Raw genomic sequence first — 25,137 nt, 5'->3', positions numbered from 1 at the left:
TCAATATAGCCCGTGTGCTGAAGTGCCCACAATATGAAATCCAATCAAACCGATATATTACACAAGAAAGGGGGCAGTCGGGAGGTCGTGGACTTTCCTCGCCTTTACCAAAAGAGTTTTCGACCTATTGGCACCTCCACGGAAGGTCAGAAGGCAAGAGCCGTCGACAATTGCGTAAACGCCATCAGTTAGCCATTGTGTTCTTATTCTGACTCGCACGCAGGCTCTCAGGAAGCACAATGAGCTGTCGGCAGCTTGCTTGCTTCATGTGAGAAGCCAATTTGGTATCCCTGCTGAAGATAAGGATGGGAGAACTCATCCATGGTGCTCAGAGATCTACGCGATCTAACAAAGAGGTCCGCACAGTGGGTGATACCATCTCTTTTCGAGTAGTGGGTGAACTTTTTAAAAAGTGTAGGGCACGGATCATTCCGGAGAGTGGCGTCGCCACAGATTTTTGTTCTGTTGTGTTCAGGGGCGAAATACGTATTTACAAGAGCCCCTCCTGCTAAAATTCCTCTTGCCATCTTCGTAGCTTGCACTCCTTCTTGTTTCTAGATTCTCTCTTTGCACCTTGCTTGCTTTCAATCAAAGAGCCGCGGTAGTTCAGTTGGTAGAGAATCTGGCTAACACGCAAAAGGCTCAGGTTCGAATCCCGGGGCAGGTGATCTGGACCAAGAATTTTTCCAGTCCTTGCCCTGTTTCTGTGCGGCTCTGAGGCCCACCCAGACTCGTAGCAACGGGTACCTGGGGGAAACTCTAGGGGGTAAAGGCAGCCGGGCGTGATGCTGATCGCATCATCCCAACTACGGCCGAGATCAATAATGTGTGGAGCTCTACCTCCACATCACTCCACATGTGAGCACATGCACATTACACGAAAAGTAGTCCTACTTCTTGTTAATAAAAAATTAATTAATATGAAAATTACTATTGTTTTTAATTGCATTAAGGTTTAGATATTTGTGAATGCATATAATTTACACATTTCATCAATAAAAGTTACTAACATCTGCGGCCTATTTACTTCACAGACAAATGAAGTCAACATTTACTACATTTTTAAAGCGTCACAAACGTAACGTGCTATTGTTAATGTTTTTCATGCATTCAGCCTATTTATTTATTTATTTCGAACACACAGGCACATGCCCAATTATAGTGTTCACAGAGTAAACAAGAAAGTAATACAAAATACAAAAATAATATTACATCAAGTGAGAAATATGACATTTCAATCTACATTATACTTATAAACATAACTGATTTCATATATTGCTTGATTTCATAGAGTTTATGTAATATTTGTATACAAGTTATACAGAGGTAATCAGCTTATATACATGTAAATAGTAGTAGTGTAATAGAGATATTGATTAATAAGTTTCACATATAAGAGACACAATGATAAACATACGTCATCATACTCACTTTTTTTTAAATTGGTAACAGTCACCACAAAACACCACACCATAATTCTATGAAATCAGTTCATTGTGAATATTTTGATACAATCTCTTGTCTAGAACCTTAAATTTTGTGTGTAAACTGTTACACACGTAACGCTGGAATGGCCCACATGGAGGACCGTTACCTTCAGCTTGCTTTCATCGCTGTCCTCCCCTAATTTTCTACATCGTTCTCTTATCTCTTTCTACCCCTTTATCTCTCTCTTTGTGTGTGTTTGTTGGTCTGCTATAAACGATACCGAAAATTTATCATGTAGGCTGTTTGGATGGGCTGAGACTTTTGGCTATGTTGTGTGAGAGGAGGGGGAGGATATAAATAAAAGAGAAAAATAAAAATAAAGCAATTCTGAAAGAGAGAGAGACAGGGACGGAGTGAGAAGGCCTCTTTCCCAACTGCGAGCGGCAGCATAAGCAGTGCCACACAAGCAGGTGGCTGCGAAGGAGGCCAGCCACCTAGAGGGATTCAGGCCGAGTTCCTTGCCACGTGCAGAAACCTGCGAAACAAGAAACCAGCCGAAGACGTAAACAAAACAAGTCCTACGACTGCTCCAAAGCGCAACAGGAATAGAATTAAGTCACAACACTTGACCTTGAAATGTTTTTACTTGGTGATTTTGCTCAGACTTCTCAAAGGTCCAACCACGAATGACCATCAAGTGGTATAGTGCTGGTCCCCAAAGAAACCTCACTTTACTTCAAAGAAAGTTCCGAAAGATCAGTTTTCCCCCTTACAACCATATATCAGGTCCACGTGGAGTCCAGTAAATCCTCCCCTGAAACCTTTCCCACCAATAGCGTTCGTCCAAGAAATGACAGCTCTCATCAAGTCCACGTGGACTAAATGAGATGTTGCTAATTCAGTTTCATAGAGATTTTTGAACACGAGGTTGCGGTTCTCTATCTTTGTTAGGTTGTGTTATTGTGTTTTGCTATTTACCATTGTAGTTTTCCCATCATGGTGTGTCTCAAAGTAGTCTCCAAAATGACTCGGAGGGAAGTTCCAAGGCATGTTGCTCTAGACGGACTCGTAACTATAACCCTTCGTCCAGTTAGCCACGTCGAGAAGAGCAGAGTCATTCCTCAGCCAGCGTCCGTGACAGAGTGGTTAGCGCAGCGTTCAACGAAGAGGCAGTTTGGGATGTTTCATTGCCCCATACAGCACAAATCTCCAAGGGATAACGATTGGATATCTACAATGTGCAGATCAGATCCATTGATCCCAGTTAGGGATATCCAATTCTGGATCACTATTGAACGTCCATGGGATATCCAGAACTGGATATCTAAAACTCATCCAATTCGGGATATGCAATACAGAGCTAGATCTTGTACAAAACTAGATATCTAGAACTCATCCAATTCTGGATATCTAATACCGTAATACGTAGCTAGAACTTGTCCAAAACTGGATATAAACAGGATGTGTTTCAGATATTGGAAAGTAAACATAGATACTTTTTTATACTTTATCGTGCAATTGAAACAATAATTGAACTTGTTCGTTAGCATTTATATACTTATTTACTTGTTTACTATCATTAACGTTTGGAACTTTTTTACCTACTATTTCGCCATATGTGACCTCACAACAGCGAGTATAGCACCATATCCTGACAAGAAAACACGAAACCAACATTTCAGTACCCAGTGACTTAACTTAAACGTCACCTTACAGATTGAGGAGAAAAATAGCCGGGGCACGGAGTGACAGGGCGGGAAAGAGGCCTCGTATATCACGGCCGCAACTACAGCGCCGGTCACGAACTCCGGTCGACCGCTGACCCTGAAAGCATCGAGGATGAGTAGCGCCTGCAGTGACTGGAGAAGGAACGTTCCTCTCCTCACCCCCCCCCTACTCCCTCGAAACACGAAACGTGAACGAGAAACACGTGTGTCGGTAGAGAAGTGGGCATGAATCTCAAGTTATTTGGTTATATTAGTAATATTAAGGTCCAGAAATATCAGACTGTATTTATACGTTAACCATTGAAGATGGCATGATTGATTGAATTCCTGTTTTAAGTCCAATTTATGCACATTAGAAAGGCTAATCGGGACTAGACCTACAGTTTAAAGTGAAATCCGAACCACTGTGTGCGTCCACCGGGTATCGAATCCCGGGACCCCTTAATTACAAGGCGACGGCGTTACTTCTGCGCCATCAGGGAGGCTTTGAAGATGACATAACAACGTCTGAAAATTGCAATAAATACTATATCGTGAGAAGGAAAGAAAAATACACACGCTTTGTTTCTATTTCGTTATTTTGGTTAATCGCGGACGAAAATTAGTTGTGATTAATTAACGTGCCAGGGGTTCGATTCCCGTGGGGGCACAGGTTCTCAGTTTTACGTATGGTTTCTAGATAATAGGTACGTAATCACATTTTACAAAGGGTGTAAATTACCCGAAGCTTTACAAGAATCTAAACAAATAAACAAACGACTTTACCCTCACTAGCTACCCAGGTATTAATTTTACAAGAGGCTGAGTACTCACCAGAACCGATTGCACTGCACAGGCGTGGCAGACTCCTCAGGGCAGCTTGAACCACTGCAAATGAAGAAAGAAAATTTCGTTAGTCAAGAATTGCCTATAGAAAACAACCAAGTGACAGATATGTTATAAATATTAATCACTTAATTTTTAAGCACGAGCTTTAACATACCCTCTGTTCAGTGTTTTCCAGTAATGACAAGTAACTTCTGAGTGGGCTACAAAACATTTTTGGAGAAGTGTACAAAGTCTGATACCATTAATAACGACTTGTTGATAACAGCATCTTCTTTTCACATGGGTGAATATTTCTCACTACAAAACTGGAGAAAACTAACACGTAATCGTCAAAAAAAGTTAAAATTTCCAGATGAAAATTAAGCTATATTTTCAATTTATACTGAAAACAGTGCAGCTTTATTATTTCGTCTCCTCCCGACGAAAAGTGTATTTGCTAATGGAAGGAAGAGGCTGACAAAGGATGAAAAATATGAGGATAGATGAGAAAGAGGACAGAATGAATATGAGATAGGTAAAATGAGAGAGAGAGAGAAACCGAACAAGAGAAAAACAGAATAAAATAGAGTAAGAGACGAGAAAAGTGCACGAAGAAAGCGGAAGGAGAAGATGAACTACCGTTGAAAGTTTTAATATACTCGACCCATGTTGCACGAAAGCATTAAACATCAGAATCATTATGCTTTCGACAGTCAGAATACCTTTCTTTATTCTTCTCTTCAGAACTAGTTAAATTGTGAACTTGTATTTCTTAAAAAGCAAATTGCATTATTTCTTTAGTCTTCAATTTTCATTAGAAGCGGGGGGGGGGGGGGATATTCCATTCTCACGGAAGGAACAGTCGTCCTACATTTTTCTATATTAAAGTGACTAATCTACTGATAGTTGAGAACATTTTTCTTACAGATTCTGTGCAATAAAATATGAAAAATTACACTGTTGATTAAACATAACTACCCTTATAATATTTTCCTAGATTTATAGCTACAAGTGAACAATTTTGTGTTACGGGTGGGAGAGCGAAACACTGCCTCTCTACTTAATAAGAAATTTATTGTAATTTCTGGGAATTGTTAAATGATGAAAAATAAATTATTTAAGACAAAGAGACCCCTCATTCGCACATTTTCCCTGATGGACGTGTAACAACCTCTGACTTCAAGCCCATTAGAAGAATTCCCTATTATCTCACTGGATTTGAAACAACCTCCAGTGTTCTCAGGCCTAAAAAGCGCCTTTGCAATCACGTTTCCCCCCAATCGGGACTCCCACGCAACGCAAAAGTGGGCGAAGAATCGCCCGGTGACGTAACGGAGGCGCTTCTGATTCTCTAACAAACCAGCGTCGCCCACGGCCACTCACGTAGGCGCCAACGGTTGTTTCTGAGGCCGAGAGTGGGTCACCGGACAGGAAGGCGGAGGAATTTCAAGATCAAGGCTCTCTCGTTCAACAATGCTTTCCGATCACGTAGCGGCAACAATGAAGGAGGGATTTACTTGCTGGCGGAAGAAGGTCACGAATCGGGGCAGCAAGATTCAATGCACCGACGCTCCGTTAGGCCTGGACGGGATCTGGTTAGTAAGACCTCCCTGATCGCTAGCAAGTTCTGGCTTGGCTTGTGATCGAAGTGTATCGGTTTGGTCATGGTCCTCTCCTAGGTCAGTGCATAAAATGTTTGGGAGATGATCCAACCAGTTACGGGGTGACGTGTGGTTAGCACGACGAACCTCCAGTCGTCGTTATAGATTTCCACGACAGGGTTCCGCTACTCATTCGTTGCTCCCCAATTTCCTCACGATGGTGTGTGTCCACCGGTCACCTACACAGGCCGAAATCTCAGGAGAGAAGTTGTTACGCTTCCCCCAGGAGACTCGAACCTGCGATCGTCCCTTAGCCGAAGCCCAAAGCATGACTGACGCCTGAGGGACAGTACAATGACTAACTTCGTCAATTACTTTTACTTAAATTTCAAATCCAAATTTCAAAACATATGACACTAAAATTTTGCGAATATCACCAATCTCATAAATTTTTCTCACTTTGATGTACGCAATTAGAACACAACCGTTTCCTCTTTCATATTCTACATTTCCCTTCTTCTATATCTCTGCTTCGAACTTTCGTTCTTTGTTTGTTTATCTCCTTCGCGTTCTCTATTTCTTTTTCTTCCTATTTTTCTATACATGCATCTTTTTTCTGTGTTCCTCTATCTCTTTCTTAAGCCTTTATATGATTCTTTCTTCCTCACATCATCTTGGGACACAACGCTTCTACATGCAGCATGCTTTGTCCAATTATTCCCAACAAAAGTACCAAGATTCTTTACTTGCCTTTCTCTAACCCACTCCGTACTATTGCTGTACAGTGGGATGCATAAATACTACCGATTTCATTCATATCCTCTTACCTTCTATGTGCTTCTAAGCAATGGAATTGTATTGACGCTGGTACAGAGGATGCCAAGTGGCGTTTTCTTGAAACTCAGACTGAATGAAATTAAATTAATGAGGACAGTGATGGACAATTTTGCCTGGTAATTATGCATCCAACTCTATAAAACATTCCAATTCGTAATGCAAAAAAAAAAGGATAAGCTACAAGAATATTGTAATTCTTACGGTACCTGAAATTTACTTTTCGATTTGCGACTCTTCGCTTGCGAAATTTTTTTATAAATTCCCCCATATTTCTCATTTGTACACGCAGTGGGCAGACCTTGTTATATAACTCTTTGACCAGTGAGTGAACAAAGCAAGTCGCCAGTTTGGCAGCTACTCGAAGAACACGTTATGCATGCAAACGAGAATCTTTCGACAACGACGTCGAACAAGTTACAATGGTTTTCTTTGGTGCAGGGAAATAAACAAGTCAGTTCTTGAACGTTGCAGCCTCAGAACCGACAATAAAGCAATTCAGTCCATTGATCGTTGGGTACTCGTACTTATGTAGTTTCTTTGCCATAAATTGCTCCAGTTTTGGCAACATAAATACTAGAGGTAACCCCGCGGTTGTACATAATTTAAAAGAGAGCCAACGCAATAACCAATATAAAAACTACCGCAACATTAATCTGAAAATGACTTGTCAACGTATCGTTCAACAACATTTATCGCTTCATTGTCCAAAATGTAGGGCTCCGGTATCCCTTTCTGCACCCTCGATTTCAGGCACATTTCAAATATTTCCGTGAAAATATTTAGTTCCTCATAACAGACAGTGCTTGCAAATAGCGCGGAAGTTAATTTTTTAGATTTACGTGGTACGAAACTTACGTTTTTAAAAAAATTAAAATTCCTTGCGTAACGTCAAAAAGTTTTTCAGAGATTCTATGATGGCGGATGATGGATTCATGTCACAGGCGCAAGTCTGAAGATTTCGGATCATGGATTCATGTCACAGGCGCACGTCTGATTTTTTCTTTTTCTTCTTATGATTGACTTGTGCAATGGAAACATTTGCGATTGCGATATGTTATTTGTGTGATATATTGGCGGATTGGACATTTCAGACATTGGATTTTATTTACGCGACTTCAGAAATTGGAATTGATTATTTCTTTTTGGCAACTGCAGGCCGTAAACGGGAGGGTTGTATTTTCTACATGACTTGTGGGATGGGATCATTTGCGACTTCTTATTTTTATGATGGGAAGGGAGTGGAGGGTGGTATTCTGTGGAAAAGGACAACAAGGACTTTCAACGTAGAGTAGTTACTTCATTTTTGGACTTACAAATTTAACTTCGACCCGCAATTCAGTGCCCGGCCTTGGTAAAAAGAGGTAAGTTATCTTCTTAGGTTTAATTTGAGCCTTCATTTTTGGTATCTTCATGTGTCAATGCGGAAAACAGTGAGAAATAGTGTTGGGGGCAGTTGACTACGGCCAATTTCTAACATGCCTTTAAAAGGGACTCTGTAGGTAGCGGTAGCGGTAGGGGGCGGTAGGTAAATTACCCCAGGGGCGGAGCCCGAAATCGGTGGGAAATTTGGACGCAACAATTTCAAACGACAATATCTCAACTTCAAACGGCTGTACATTCGTAAATACTTGTTTCCGCGCTCCAAATTTTTGTTCTTCATAATTAGCATCACATAATCCTCATAAGAGAAAAAACCCTCCGAAATCGAGGGTGTAGAATGGGATACCGGACCCCATGTATGTTATACATTCAGATAAATAACAAATCACACATATTTTATTCTTCCTAACACGTCACTGATTCATGCCTGATAAATGATTATAAACTGAAACCTAAGCTGCTGTTTCCCAAATTTAGAAACGACGTAAACAGTTGGGATCACAGAGATCTAGTATCGGAACGGTGGAAGATTGGTCCACAGTTGAACTGGCGCGTAGCGATCGGTGATCCAAAGATGGTGATGTGAATCCCTAATGAATAGAAAACGCTGGTGGAAACCACAGAATAGCAGACAGAGACAATTTCGTATGCCGCCATCGCCTAGGAGCAAGATATAAAACAAATCCTCTTCAGGGACATAGCTTATGAAAAGATCAGTAGTCTATATAACCTAACCTAGGTAAGCATTTGAACCACACATAACGAAACCGTACTTATCAAAACTATTTCCTGTTCCTTTTCTGAAATTTGATTAATAAAACTTCTAATTTTTAACACCGAAAAGTTCGGTGCCAAGTTCAAAATTTATGTCCATCTAACCTATCTACAAGTTTCTTGTGAACATTTTAATACATACAAAATATCAAAGTATCAGCACTATGCCATGAATCGAAAAACAGTCTGCTTGCTGCCTGTTGTCTCGGCTCGGTGAGGTTGGTCAGTTACAGAATCCACAGGCTGCACACTTTCCGACATGATGACTGGAGCATTAATGGACACGATTGGTGTTTCAATTGTGTTTGTTACATAGTTAACAAATGGTATACTATGATTTCAATCTCAATTTCTTTTAATGGGATGCCCTCATCGATGGCATAGTGGTAACATCGTCGCCTTATAATCAAGAGGTCCCGGGTTCGATACCTGGTGGGGCACATTGCACGGTGGTTCGGATTCCACTTTAAACTGCAGGTCCAGTCCCGATTAGCCTATCTGTGCATAAAGTGGACTTAAAGCAACAATTCAATCAATATTTGAAGGGGATAAAAACTTCCATGGCAGGGATAAAAATAATTTTCTTTTTGCCGGGGATAAATTTGTGGCATGCCCCCTTAATTCGACACTGTGCGAGTGTGTAGAATCATTGTCGTACGATACGACACCAGGACCTCCAGCAGTCTCGTCCTGAGAGAGTGTTCCCAGAGAACACCCAGTTCCCAGACGGCAGTAAAAACGAACACTTTTGCCACATTTCCTCTTCCATCAACACGCAAGTGTCCTTATTCTTCCAGACCAAACGGGAGCACAGCCCAAGACGTCGTAACATTGAAGAAAGGCAAAAGTTTAGTCACTTTCTAAGGCTTTTATGTGCGCAGAAACCGCGCCAGTTTCGGGATCATATTGTCATACGAGGCACGGCGATCCATCAAACGACGAGGAGGCTGCGATAAGGGGAGAAAGTCTCGCGCAGGAACTAGATCCGCCCTCTTCAAAGCGTTTGCTAAAAAATCGAATGGCGGAGAAAGGAAACGGAGAAAGTGGCTTTTACTCAAACGGGCTGTCCGCCTTATTGGTATTAATGCCCGGTTGACTCACACGTTATGCGAGTACGCTGGATCTTTGTCCTCCTGCTTCCCGTGTCTGCCGAAGGTCACGGCTTGACAGATCTCGGGAGAGCGACACTCCCTTTGCGAGGAGGAAGAAGCAGTGTTGCTACTTCACAATAATTTCTACACTATTTTGCACGATAGAACAGAAAAATCAAGTGTAAACATGGACATTGCAGGGAATTTGTGATTACCACCGAACACGGCGATCAAGGAGTGGTTAATCTCGAGCGCGATTTTTTGCGATAAAGCAGCTCTCGGGGTTACCCAGCCTCCAATCAACGCGTACCTGGGGTTAAAGGTGCCCGGAGCGCGGGGCTGATCACATCACTTCGGCTTTGTCAGGACACAAAGTCAGCACAGTATCTGAAAATATTTTCGAGTAAAATGTCTTCTTTCACAGCCATCCAGTGGGCACCTACAAAACTGCTCCCTCCGTATTCTCTTCTCTTCTTCACCATTTCTTGATCTAGATTTTATCTTTCCTCTCTCTCTCTCTCTTTCTCAATTTGATCTTTTCTCCAATTTCCTTCTCTATCTCTGTCTCTCTTCACTTCCTATTTTTCTCTCTCACTCTTTCTTAACGTTTCTCTCCAATTTCTTCTGTCTCTTCCTTCGTATTTCTCTTTCTCCCTCTCTCTCACTCACACACAGCCCTTCTCTCACCGCGTGTTTTGTTTCTTCATTTCCATTCTCTTTTCTTTCTCTGCTGACCTCCGTGGCGGAGTAGTTAGAACCCGGCCTGGGCATGGGTGTTTTCTGTAAACGTCCCTTCATCAATTTCGTATCATCACTCATCCTCATCTTCGCTATTAGCCAAAAGTGGCAGAAAAGCGACGCTAAATAACAATAATAAATTAAATCTTCTGTCTGTGTGTGTGTGCCTGTCTACTATATGTCTTCATTTTTCACTTACCTCAATGTCCTTCTTTAATGTTTTTTCCCCTTTTCCTTAAAATTACTACCTTGTGATAACAGATGAACAATACCGGGTGTCCGAATTGAAACGCCCTAATTTAAAATACTTATATTAATCATAATATACAGGCAAGAACAGTGTGGTAGGTGGTATATGGTAGCTTAGGTGTGGAAATTTTAAATAGGTAATGAATAGTAAGTAAGGATTCGTTTATTTTGCATCGTTCCAGGGTGTGAAAAGTGCAAATGACAACCAATGCTGAAAAAGGTCAAACTGTGTGGTGGTACGCAGAATTGGGATCCATTATTGCAAGAAATCCGTTCGTACACAAGATTTGGGAGAGCAATCTCACGTGACGCCATACGAACGGATTTCTTGGGACTTCGTGCAAATGCATCTGCAATGATCGGCCACCACCATGCCTCTTAGCGACAGATCTTGTCTCTAGAAACGCTGCTTTCCACGCCTTGATTCTCTTGGCATCAGGAGGGTCTCTGGGATACTCTGCACGAAACCGTCGTTGACCTGCAATAATGGATCCCAATTCTGCGTACCACCACACTCTTTGAGCTTTTTCAGCATTGGTTGTCATTTTCACTTTTCACCCCCTGGTACGGTACAAAATAAAAGAATCCTTACTATTAATTACCTATTTAAAATTTCCACAGCTAAGCTCCTGTGTGCCAACTACCACACTGTTCTTGCCTGTATATTATGTTTAATATAAGTATTTGAAAAATGGGGGTTTCAATTCGGACACCCTGTATATCCTTCTTAAGTGCAAAACTTTTCGATTTTGGGTTCCTTGGCAAAATTTTCGATAGGGTCTCATGGATTTGGAGCACTATCAACCACACAACTGGTAGTATGATAACTATTAACTGCTAATGTAATTAATTATGACCAACCAGACTTTTCGCCAATCTCGGAACGAATGCAAAAGGGAAGTTATGCTCTGAGGGGATGGCACCAGTGGGGCTAACCTCGTGTGTGTTTCCGTGCATTGTTCCGTGTCAGAGGTTTCTTTTCCCACGTCAGAGAGAAACGGCCGAAGGAACGGCCGAGCCCCGAGAGATCGCGGTCCAGCTTTCGCCGTCGCCCCACCTGACAGGCGTCGACCTCCGGATGCACTCGCCGAGGAGGCGTTCCCACGCGTCGCTTTACTACTTTCAAGTTTCGATTTATTAGTGTCAAGAACGAATATTGGGAAGCTCCTAAATAATCCCTGTCTGGGCTTATGCATGGAACCATGACATTTTGTATCAACATTATTTGTAACTTTTTGACATCAAACGTTATTTACCAATCTCAAGGCAAAGAGTGACAGGCATGCATTTATTTCAATTTCATCGGAACGAGCACTGCTACTGAAAAAATCAAAACATGGCTCAAGAGACGATGAATTTCTCCCATGTTGCAAGTAGAAGTGGTTTTTCAAGTTGGTTATTCAGCTAGATACGATCTGTAAAAAATATAATGAATAATTATTTATAGACCCCCATGTATTCCCTAGCAACAAACAACTTCAACTTCTCAATATCCCGCTACATACTAAAGACTCGCTCTTGATTGTCACTGTCCATTCTGTCTATCCGGTTAGCAAATCTAAAATTTAAAGTTTGGCTGTAACCAATCGATATATTAGAAATTGAATAATTCTTTGTTGCAAGTGGATAATTGTGTCACAATAGAACCCACCCAGGTGGAACGAGTAATCGTGTTTGCATTTTTATCCCTGTTTAGGTAATCGCGACGATGAGGATGAATAGTGTCAACATCGGGATTCGACCTAGGAACCCATCGATGTCTCTTTTGTGTCTCATCCCATTCCCATCGTCGCGATTAACCTAGCAAGGCAGAGAACCGCATTAATTTAGCAAGATACTTCCATGAAACGCGTTACTCACATCCGGAGGGTCAAGGAATGCAATCCCCGATGCGTGTTGATAGTCACGGACAGTTTGCAGCAGCGTCCAGTTCCGCGGAACTCTCAAAATGACCAAGGCCACGTAAATCGCTTTCTAAGCAAGCGATTTATTAAATCCGACGCCGCTTGTTAAAAGAGTTAGCGAGGACTTTCTTTCTTCTTCGCTTTCCACCCTCCCGTAACGTCCAGGAAATGAAATTGCGCGCGTCGACCAGGAGAGTGTGTTTGCCCAAACACTCCGCTCAAGTGGAACTTTCCTTCCTCCAGAAGAACCTGTTCTCTCGCCGTGTTTATCCAAGTCTCCGTAATCGGACAGAAGCAGACCGCCCTTCAGTCCCTACTGACCTACTTCAACTTCTTTTTTTTACCTATTCTTCTTCGAGGAGGATTTACTGCTTTGGCATCCATTGTTTATTGGCAATTTCTCACCCGACTGCGTTGCATGTGCATCTTGCAAGAGGCGAGCGGTTCTCATGTGTTACATTTCTCGAAATCACGCATCGTCAGCATCACGCCACGGATTTCTTTGATATCGGACTAGTTTTATAAACGAGTTGATCTCTGAGGTGTAAGGGCCCCTTACCCAATTGGCAACCTCACTTCCACGTAGACTGCATTTTGCAGACTAAGAAGGCTCTGGACCTACGGCCAATATAATCTTTGTAGGACTGTGTGTGTGTTGTCGTTGTTTGTGCTGAGTGCCCCTTTACAGCCTCAGCTTTTAACTGAAGTCTGAATATTTTAGTCTCAGACGTTAGAGCTGTGTTATTACTTATGTTTTAGATAAGGTAAGGGGCTGGACCCCATATAATGTGACTGGTGTAAAATAGCCTAAGTGCACCTAATTTTAAATTCAATCAATCAACTGACCGGAATTACGTCAGCAGAACAAAGTGTCCACTTTATGCTCAGATAGAATCTTCGGGATGGGACGTGTACTTGAAAGTGTCATTCCCAGCCTCCACCGGATATGGAACCCAGGATCCATTGATTAAAAGGCAACGACGTCACAATTACGCCATCAGAGAGGTCTACATTGGCAACTGTAGTTCTAATAATCTTGCCTCTTCAGTAAAACGATAGTTTTTCTAAACATTGCTTATTAGATTATTAGAGATAAGTCGTGAAGCTTTCCTGGCGACGAATGATGAATAGATTCTCTGCGGCTATCGACTAGGCGAGTTCTGGAAAGGTTTCCGAATTTTCGAGAGCTCACGTTACTCATCCCTGCACTTTTACCCTGGAGTTAAGTGTCTTTATCTCTCGAAAACTCAAAAATGTTTCCAGAACTATCCTGGTCGATAGTTCCAGATAATATGCTCGATAGTTCCAGATAATATGCTCGACATTGTTTATTAGATCTCCAAATATGAACTTTTATCTCCGTTTCCAGAGCAACATACTATTCGTACTTTCCATTGACAGCGTCAACAATGAAGTGTGGGAGGCAGCATGCAAAGTCATTATCCGAGCTAAAAGACAATCTGCTTATCTAACGTTTTATTATTTTCTAAAGGACGCCGTAAGGTGTATTTTTCGCTGAAAATTCTACGAATACCTCAATGTCTTATTACAGTGAAGAAATCAGGAAATCCAGATCGACTAACAGAGGAGAAACACTTAGGGTTCGAGGCTTCACGATTGTACTCCAAAGGAGGCCGCTGGACAGGATTATTGTTGCCTGTCTACGTGGGAGAGGGGATGATAGGTGAGGGTCAGCCAGAGTTGTCCGGGGTCAGATACGCGCTTCACCTCCTTACCCACTTCCCAGCCGCCCGGTGACCACTTTTCACGGATCGCCTCAAGAAATCACTTCCGGAAACAATCAACTTCTTTCAGGAGCTCAACAGAAAGATCTCTCCTCCGCACGTTCATGGAGCAGAGTGATTCAAAAGTCCCTTAACACTCCCTATAAAATATAAAGGAGTTAGGCTGGGTACGGTTGGCCATGATATAAACAGGTTGGCATAGGGAGAATCATATTGGTGTGTTCCAAGCGGATGTCCGCCATATTGAATTCAACTCAGAATTTTTAAATGGGAAGGGGTGATGTGATATATCAAATTAGGCTAGAATTTTACGAGAAATGCAATGGCGAAGGTTTTCCGACGTATTGGAACTGGACCTACAGTTTAAAGTGGAAACTGAACCAGTATGTACCTCCACCCTGAACTCGTTGGTTACAAAGCGATAACGTTACAACTACGTTATCGGGGAGGCCTCACTCTACTGATATGTCTGAGTAAGTTTTAGAATAGAGCATTTTTGGTTTATTGACACCGAAGTCGAAGACGGGAGCGTCGGTCTCAATTTTGCATAAGTCTCTCCGTAGTTGAACCATACCTATAAATAGCTGCCATGTTGCCATGGTAACCTAACTCTGTATTCCAGGTGTTGCTAACACGGGAGGAGAGGGGACGACGACAGGAGTGTTCCATCTACAAGCTAATTTCAGTCATGTGATAATGACGTAATCTATAGAAAGTGAGAGGGGATGACAAGAGTGACGTATCACGCTATAAGCTAACCCAGGTCATGTGATGTGGAGAGGAGGAGGGGCAACACCTGGAGTATAAAGTTAGGTTACCATGGCAACATGTCTACTTCGTATTTACATGTACGGTTCAACCAGGATCGTTAAAGCTTCAGGAAACCATAGATTCTAATGGGTTATATTAGGTTCCGCAACAGAACGAGAACCTTTTTTCTAGCACAATTTAAATTTGGTACAAGTTGCGTATTTAAATTAATCCGGAAAAAAGGTTCCTGTACAGAATTGAAATACTTCACAGATAAAAATTGTCTCTACGGTCCAGAACCTATTTATGCTTGCTGATGTTCTCTCCTGGACCGGATTTGAATTTATTTAAAATTCCTGGACCTTTAAAAACCCTGGGTTCAACTACTCTGTCTCGTTCGCTGTGATGGCGAGAGAGCGTCATTTCCAGAAAGTACAACACGGATGCATTACAAGCAGGGATTTCTATTCCATCGCGGAGACAAGGCAACGCACCGTGGGAACCGGTCGGTCGGGGGAGAGCGACACAGGATGCCATTTGCATAGAGCCATAAAAACGAAACCGTCCGTTGAACTCCCATTTGCGACACCCACCGCTCCAGTCGTGCTCCGATGGAGCCTCAAAGCGCCCGTTTCCACATCCCGGCAAACCTCGCAATTCCAGACTTCTGGAATACGCCTCCATCCAGACCTAACTCCTATGCTGGGAGAAAATTGCTGTGATTGTGGAATGGTAAAAGTGCACCCTAAAATTCCTATATCTCACTTAGCAGGCACGCCAGGTGATGGTAGAAACCACGAGGCAATGTACAACGCAAAGCTACTTGTTACGATGAGGTGCAAACCATAGACATTTCAGCGTCTATATTATTAAATTAAATTGTATCTTCACTGTATCCTCATTGCCTAAAGAGGCAGAAAAGCAACTTTCTCGTAACATAAGAAATATAAGTAGAAAAAATATCGTTACCCACGCAAGTGAATTGCTTATTTAATTAAAACCTCAAGATCTACCACCAACGGCTTCTTTAAAGAGACGTTAAATAAGCAAAGACAATCCGTCAACATCCAGAGGCGCCCTGTAGCAATTTGTCTATATAAGTGAAGGCGTGCAATTACATGGTTTCTTTTCCCCGCAGGACGAGCGAGCTGGTGGCGCTGATGGCCCTGTCGACGACGCTGTTCCTGTTCATCCACACGAGGGACCTCCACACGCGCCTCAAGGAGATGGAGGGAAAGGTGCAGCCGGAGGATCTGCAGCAGACGCTCTCCTCCAAGCAGCAGTCAGGTAGGAGGCCGCTCTTTTGATCTTTTGCTCCACACTCATTTACCCACACGTCCCTACAATATTTCACCAGACTCCAACTTAGCGCCATTATGCCGCTAAATATAGCGTTATACCGCCAGAGGGAAATGATGATTAGTAAAAGCGAGCTACTAAAAATTTCTACGAATCACTTAGCTAAGAATTAAGCTGTAATCTATTGTACACTTCCTAAAACGACCTTGCCAGGAACGTATAATCTAGGTTAACTGTGAAGCCAGAAGCCCAGATACTAAAATACATTTAATTGTTCATTTCAATATGATTGATTGATTGAGTTTGTGTTTTAAGTCCACTTTATGCACAGTAAGGCTAATCGGACTGGACCTGCAGTTTAAAGTGAGATCCGAACCACTATGTGTCTCATTTGAATATGAAATGGGTCAATAGTAATACTGAGGTGCCCTAGCTCGCTTTCTGGGTATACAATGTTAAGTCAGCAGATGAGAAGGTGTTTGGCCCCAACTTCTGCAAGTACAGAGAAGGCAATAGGCGAGAAGTCGGGGGAGAAGAGTCAGTGTTTGATTGGATTGTGTGGAGACAGGGAGGAGGCTGCGATTAGTGCGAGCTAGTGCGGAGCGACCGTGCACCCTCATCGACAGGTATGTGTTTTCCAAAACATGGTCCGATTTCTTATTAAATACCATCAATAGTCCGAATTTCTATCTTTCACCTTTTACTTTCTTTAATTGTATAATTTGAGGCAGAGTCACTTGAGGATGGTTCCCGAATATCGCGGGCATCCTCTTTTATATAGACTGCCCCAAGGGGCTCTATACTAATAATTATCAATTTTAATTTAAAAACCTGAACAAGAAAGAGCCTTCACCCTTTTTCAGCCTATATTTTGAAATTGTTAAGTATCTTGTTTCCAAAGCTTAGCAAATGTGAAATATGTGTGCGTCCCCAGCGAACGAACGTGGAATCCTTTGATTGCAATGGGACAGCGTTAACCATCAAGTTATCACTTTGCGAACATACACAGATTAAGAAGTGAAATACGCATGTCTTCCTTCCCGTTTACAGTATTCACGAAAGATGACACGGAGTCCATGATGAGGTGCTTGTCCTGTCTACGTGCCACTTTTATTCGCCGATAAATATTATATCAATTTTCACGGTGTATCGTGGCAAAGTCCGTTACCAATGGAAACAGAAGGTGGCCGGCCATTGTGCTATTAGTCACATCCTCAAGCGGCCGTGACGGAATCTGTGACACTTTTCCTCCGCTGAGCATAGCCATTTTTAGGAAATTCAAGAGTTCCTCCGAAAGTGTGCCGTTCTCTGTACTCACGATAAAATAATTCTTGGTTCAGGCGGATTCAGAGACGCTTACAGTTCTAGAATTGGCAAGTAGCCAGCAAGCCTGAATTATGCAACTGGACGGAAACTTACCACATCGCATGTGAAGACTCAGGATCTTGTAAATAAACACAGCTGAAGAGGTTACTGCATGCTGGATAAACGAACAGTTCAACAACGTAAACGTGAAACACAGACTAACAGCTTTGGGAAAATTTTTGAGGGTAATAAATCTTTCAACGCCACTCATTCGTTGATGACAAAAATAATTAAAAAAATCATTCAAAGATTGGACATAAACGGTTACGAGCACCGTCGTAAACAATGTCACAAACGAACAAACATTAATATGGTAACAATATATCTGTTTGTAACGCTGGGAGAATTGCAGGAATATATGTGTGTCGAAACAACGTCACAGAGAAGAACAGAGTAACTTGTTGTAGTGAAACATCAACGTAATTTAATTGTGAAGTTGTTGGAAGAGTGTTGGAGCATGTAATATGCAAATTCGAACATTTTTACTTGACAAACACATCCTGTCACATACAACCACAAATCTCTTCTCAACTAAAAACAAAATGTAAGGAAACAACTCCGTGGCGCAACAGGACGAAGGGTCTCCAATTGGCTTTTCATTGCGAGACGCGTGGTCAGCGCATCGAGTCCCTTCGCCGCTGTTTTCAGGCTTCCGAAACCGGAGCCGGCTGTTATTTCTTTCAAGTATCTCCCCAATTTACACTGGGTTATTTCATTACGGTGGAGAACGTAGGGTTGTAAATCAAAAGGCCGATGGGCTATTCGCTGCTTTCAACTACATCAGGGATGGTAAGTACTTTTTCCAAGGGGTAGGCTCGTGCATCACCCTCCTGATCAAGGCCATATCGGTCAACAACCTCGTACTTGTGACGTAGTGACCGACAGACCCTTGGGGGGTGGGGGAGGGGGCAAGGAAAATGAGGGTGGAAATGTTGCACACCTTTAAGAACCTTTTCTCGAGCAGGCCTCATCTCCAGGAAGGTATGAACTTGGGGAAAGCCCCGGCATCTACCGACCTTTTGGGTGAGATGAATAAAGGCAAATATATAATAAATCTTTCCCTGCTCCCCCAAATAGTCAGTAGTTAGGCTGTAGAGTTCAATGAACTAACAGATCTCCGATACCAATCACGCCTTCTTAGACGAAATGCTCCGCACCCCTGCACTCGCTGCTGTCGGAAGGGTCTGTCGGTGAGACGTCACGCGGCAGTGGAGTGGCCCAGAGGGTGATGGCTCTTGGCGGGAACCAGCAATTCTTGCCTTTCGCTCTCTTTACTTTACCGTGCGTGTATTCAAATTTCTACACGAGAAAACAGTGGCGACAACCCTAATATATGGTGACCAAAGCTAGTCTTTACCGTCCGAAGCGAAAAGTATCTCGTCTCCACCCAACTGAATGTGGAGCGAGGGTTACGCGGCGTGATGTAACGCGAGCGGAAGGCGACCCATTTGCATCGGAGGAAAGCGACTAATTGAAGCTCCTGTTGACACGCGTGAGGTGTCCCCGAGCCGTCATTATCACCAGGAAGCCAGCGACGGGAGCACGCGAAGCAAATAAACCGATGCGTTTACGGATTACTCGTCGCTTTCTAATGAGGCTGTTTGGTCTGGATTCGAATTTAAACATATAGGTTGATTATCGATTAGCCTCTCTACATGCAAATTAGTACTTGAATTCAGGTCCAAGAATTGTAAATAAATTCAATTCCTATCCGGGAGAGAAAATCAGCAACCGTAAATGGATCTGGACCGTAAAGAACCTTTTTATCTGCAAAGTATTTCAATTCGGTCCAGGAACCTTTTTTCCTGATCAATTTAAAAACGGTCCAGTAACGTTTTCTCCGGATCAATTTAAAAATGGTTTAAGTTCGGTATTGAAATTAAACAATATGCAACTAGGACTGAATTTAAATTGTGCGAGAAAAAAAGTTCCCGTCCTGTTTCGGAACCCAGAACCCATTAGGATTTATGAACCTTTAGCAACCTTGCTTGAATTTGAATTTCGGTTTTTATTTCCTCTCTCTCTCAATCGTCCACTCTTCTTATCTGCCTCTCTCATTTTCTCTTTGCCCTTTTCTCTCTCTCATGTCTCTTGCCCATTTCCTCTCTCTCATTCCTTATCTCTCCCTCTCGCTATCTTTCCTATAATCTCCATTTCTTTATCACTCCCTTTTCCCCTTGTCTCATTCACTCTCTCTCTCTAATAATTTCTCTTACCCATTCACGGTGTGTTTCATTTGATTTGATTTCGTGTAATTCGTCACTTTTGACTAATCGCGAAGATGAGGATGCGTGATGATATGATGAAATTGATGAGCGGTCACTCACAAAGAAAACCCAGGCCGGGTTTCGAACCCGGGACCTCTAGCTTCCGTAGCGCGCTGTGCTAACCACTCCGTCTATCATGTTTCCTCTTTTGCCAGTTTATCTTTCCTATTCTGCCCCTCTTGTTCTGTTTCGTTCTCTTAATAGCGCATTCCTCCTTCCTCTCATTCTGTCTCTCCCTCACACACACACTTTCTTTTCTTAAAAATCAATATACAGTAAAACCTCGTTAATCCGGACTAATGGGGGGATAAGTTGACCGGTTTAACGAAAGTCCGGTTTAACTGTTACGATATAACCTAAGAGAACAGTAGAAAGTGCATTAAAACTCCGTTTATAGCAACAAAATACGTTTATTATGGTGTATTTAAAGGACATAGACCTAAATACACTATACAGTACAGTAAAATGTCGTTCTATATATAAGTTTCCGTATGCTGTAAAAAAATATTTTTAAGATACATTAGAAATCTATACATACATGTGTAGGAGGATCCTTCCTCACTTCTCCACATAATCCCCATAGAGATTCAGGCATTTGTCCCAGCGTTGCACCAATTTGTCCATACCTTTTGCAAGAAAATCAGGGCTCTGGCTATTGAGTACTATTCTCACATTACGCTTCACTTCTTCATCTGTTTCGAAACGGTAACCTTGCAATTCAGACTTTAACACCGGAAAAAGATGGAAATCACTCGGCGCTAAATCGGGGCTGTATGGAGGGTGGAGCAGCCGTTCCCACCCCAATTCTTTAATTTTGTGTTGTGTTTGCACTGCTGAGTGGTGGCGAGCGTGATCGTCAAGAAGAATGACACAAGCTGACAGGAGACCTGGTCGCTTATGTCGAATTGCGTTTTTCAGTTTATCCAATGTTTGACAATAACGGTCAGCATTAATTGTTCTTCCTCGTTCCAAAAAGTCCACAAGCAGAACGCCCTTAGCATCCATGCTTCTGAACACCTTATGACGCGAGCCCGCATTTTCCGAACAAGTATTTACTTTTCGCCCTTGAACGCATGCGCCTTCACGTCTGATAACGAATCGATTGTTGTTCCTTGTAGACGAAGGATGGCGCTTGTCAACCATGTGCTTCTTTTTAATGGCATCGCTATATACAATATTTTATAGCACAAGGAAACTTATATATTGAACGTCCCTAGTACAATGCAATACGTACATACACGATACCCATATTATGATGATGTGCGATTGTTGAGCCACATTTAAAATCTTGCATTCTGCTTTTTCTCTTTTTTTGGTCTTTTGCCTGTCCGGATTAAGCGAAGTCCGGCTTATCGGTATTCGGATTAATGAGGTTTTACTGTAACTGTCTGTGCAACCAAGACAATGACGAAGGAACACACATGAAATGAACACCCCAGGACTCGAACCCGGAACCTTCCGTGGTGAGTTTGTGAATGTGACACAACGCTATTTTTTTCTAAATAAATCGTAGCAAGCTGCGCTGACCACTCCGCCACAGAAGTCAACATTTTACTATGTGCCTCCACCGGGTATCGAACCCGGACTCCTTGATTACAAGGCGACGACGTTACCACCACACCATCGGGGATGAGACTGTTCCCTAATTCTGACACTCAATTTTTCAAACATTAGTCTTTTCAAGAATTTTCAATCTCGTGGACGTAGGAGAACATGAAGGTAAAAATGAATGACATTGATAAATCGCTGCAGTGTGAAAGGGGCATCGTCTGGGATTTTGTAAAAGGTTATTTTTTGCCATGTGAAGTTAATGGAGAGGAAAATAAACAACCGGTATCAACTTTCACACGTAGCACATACGAGCGATGTCCTTGACACGCCGTGGTTTCCAGGCTCGTGAGAATACTACGACGGGTGTCACGTGATGCGTGAAATTTCGCTCCAGAGCAGTGTTTCCACTCGAGACGCGATATTTCTCTCCAAGGAACAAGTGATTTTAAGCTAAGAATATACACGCACACAGATATATATTATATGATGTACTGCATAGTGTTATTAAATATAAAAGTAAATTACTAAATATTTAAAAATACATTATTATTAAATATAAAGGGAATAATTAGCGGTTAAAGATGTGAAATATTACACAATAGCTGAAATAGTTGTATTATGTATAAGTTTTTGTTTAGGATTTACTTTATATTAATATTAACAATTAGATTTCGTAGTTATATTTGTCCTGCATTCCTGTTTTACTTTTATAGTGTGTATATTGTTATTGATTTTTCCTTTTTCTTTTTGAATTTAAAATTTTGGGTGCGTCAGCACTTAGGCTCTTTTGCACCCGTCACTTTATACGGGGTCGAGCCCCTTACCTTAACTAAAATGTACCTAATAATATAACTGTAACTTTGGAAGACTAAAATATTCTGACTTAGGTTAACAGAACTAAAATAAACATAACTGTAATGTCGATTCGTAACTAAAATGTTAAAATGTTAAAATATTCTGACTTCGGTTAAAAGCTGAGGCTGTAAAGAGGCACTCAGCACACATAAGGACAAGACACAGGGCAACACATAGAATTATACTGGTCAGGGCCAGTCGCCAGAGCCTCGTTCATCTGCAAATATTGTTATTGATGTAGATCTGCTAATGATATCTTGAGAGAGAGAGAGAGAAAGTAAATAAATTATGGTGTTTTTTTTAGAGTGATAGAACTTTGAAATGAAATAAAACACATAAAAAATAACTTTGAAGCCAATTGTGTTTTTATTTGAAAGATAACTTTCTGACATTTACTTTTTGAAAATAATTTCCGGCATATGTCCACCGCGACTAGCTGCGATGAACCGGATTCGATCAGTCCAATTTTGAACCACTTTTTCAAGTAATTGGGGACGTGTGTCGTTAATAACACCAGTTACGTTGGCTTCCAAAGCGTCAATTGTTGCTGGTTTATCAGCATAAACCAGAGACTTTAGATATCCCAAAGAAAATAATCCAGTGACGTTAGGTACCATGATCTTGTGAGGCCAATTCACTGAGAGCACCAATATTTCCGAAGTGCTCTATACGTTTGGCGAACAGAACATTGATTTTGGAAATATATTTCCACAATTTGTAAACGTTGTTGCGGCGTCAGTCTTTCCATGATCATTTGCCAATGCACACTGATATGAAATGATAAAACAACATGTCATCAAAACAAAACAAATGACAGCTATCCCTATCGAAAGTTCTATCACTCTTAAAAATACACCCTCCTCTATATATATATTATTTGAAGTAGTAGCTAATAAGAAAAAAACGTGAGTTGACGATATTGTAATCGCAAGTACTGGAGTCAAAACTAATTGCTTATACATATATTGTTGTTGTAACGAAAGCTCTACCCCACAAATTTTTGGTGGGGGATTTTTGAGTACAAGATTGTTGGTAGGGGGAATCCCTCCTATCTCCCCCAGAATTTTGCACCCAGCTCGGTGCAATGCATGTTTATTCGTTTTACCCCTCACGAAATTGCTCCTGGTCTTCCATCTGCAGAAAGTGACAGACAAACAAAAAGCAATATATTTAGGATAATTGATTTGTTGTTTTAAGTTCACTTTATGCACAGAAAGGCTAATCGGGACTGTGCCTACAGTTTAAAGTGGGATCCGAACCACTATGTGTCTCCACCGGGTATCGAACCCGGGGCCCCTTGATTACAAGGCGACGACGCTACCACGCGCCATCGGGGAAGCCCTATTTTATTTTTAGGATAAAAACGGATACCGCGGTTGACCACGCTGCGTCGGTAGCGTCCGCTTTTCTAGGGCAGCGATCCCTCCTTGCCTCGTCCTGACGCGATTAACACGCAAATTAATGCGTGAGGAGATTCCATGCGTGGAGCGTTACTCTTGGGAACGAAGCGTGTCTCCAGGCATTGGGGAAAACACTCGCCTGCTTGGCGAAGAAACATCAATCTTGAATTCGTTACACTATAATAACTATTTTCGAACAAGCCTGACAATTCCAATAATTTCCTCCCGCCTTCTCGTCAGCTGCTCCGTGCGAATTTTACCTTTCTTATTCTTACGTAACGACACTCCGTAAATAAATTAATCGTAACTGTCATAATAGCAGGGGTGGAAACCAGTCAAGTGATCAAAATTGCTGATTTAACTGACTAAATTAACAAAGAAATTGACGAAATACTGGCCATTTATCAACCTACTTATTTACACCATACCAATAAATCGTCATCCTAAAACATAAAAATGGGATTTCATTTGTTATAATTAGTTTCTTGCCTCCACAGTCCCCGCAGCCAGGCATCACACATTTTCTATTGACGATAAGACTATGTTTACCTTAATGCTCTAGCCCGCAGTGAAATAGTCCTGCCTACCCACGAGAAACCTCCATATTCATTTTTAGAAGAGCATCCATCCCCCACTCACAGAGGAATAAACGTAAGAGAAAAAGAATGGGACAGAAAGTAATACAGTGCATTCGGGTTGGCTCTGGGCCGAGATAGCGCGTGGCATGTTGCAGATGCCGGCATTTTCGTCCCGTAACGTCACACTTATTTACGCATTTATTCAGCACGAAGCCAATAATATTCACATTGCAGAACAAGTACAGAGTGATCAAAAAGTCACGCAACCCATGGAGGGACTATGAAAAATGTTGGAAATGGCCACCATTCAGTTCCTCACACATATACGCCCTTTTTATCATGTTTCTGAAGACCCTCTGGAGTGTATCACATGAAATGTTGTCCACAGTACGTTAAATATTCATCTTCAGTTCATCCAAAGTGTGTGAATGCGTTACGTAGGCCGCAGACTTCAGAAATCCCCAGAGACAAAAGACCGGCGGAGTGAGATCGGCAGACCTGGGTGGCGATAGTGACAATAAAAAACAAATGTTACATGGGTTGCGTGACTTTTTGCTCACTCGGTACTAACCTGTCTTATAAGAGTTGTTCCTGCGCTATCTCGGCCCAGAGCCAAAACGAACGCACTGTATTAAGGAATGGAGAAACAGAGGAAGGCAGAAAGAGAGTAGAAAGAGATAGGAAGAAAGATGATAGAAAACAGATACAGAATCTGAGTAAGGAAAACAGAAAGAAATGAAGAATTAGAAGAGCAGAGGAAGAAAAATATAAATAAAGTGATAGAGAAACAG

General features: G+C 41.9%; 2 protein-coding genes across 2 annotated transcripts in view; one reads left to right on the top strand and one right to left on the bottom strand.

The window, feature by feature from the left end:
* Positions 1-4,030, bottom strand: part of LOC146005043 (putative tubulin polyglutamylase TTLL9) — a 102,717-nt gene extending 98,687 nt beyond the window's left edge. Inside the window, exon 1 of the mRNA XM_083144189.1 lies at positions 3,969-4,030. The gene's annotated coding sequence lies outside the window, so the exon portion shown is untranslated. The remainder of the gene's footprint in view (positions 1-3,968) is intronic.
* The window catches only part of pip (heparan sulfate 2-O-sulfotransferase pipe), a 118,386-nt gene that overhangs the window by 13,033 nt on the left and 80,216 nt on the right, over positions 1-25,137 (top strand). The window contains exon 2 of the mRNA XM_083144187.1: positions 16,170-16,318. Coding sequence (XP_083000313.1) covers positions 16,170-16,318 — 149 coding nt within the window. The remainder of the gene's footprint in view (positions 1-16,169; positions 16,319-25,137) is intronic.

The sequence above is a fragment of the Lepisma saccharinum genome, chromosome 22 (genome assembly GCF_977018435.1).
Source record: "Lepisma saccharinum chromosome 22, izLepSacc3.1, whole genome shotgun sequence".
Taxonomy (NCBI): Eukaryota; Metazoa; Arthropoda; class Insecta; order Zygentoma; family Lepismatidae; genus Lepisma; species Lepisma saccharinum.
This window is presented reverse-complemented; position numbering and strand designations above follow the sequence as displayed.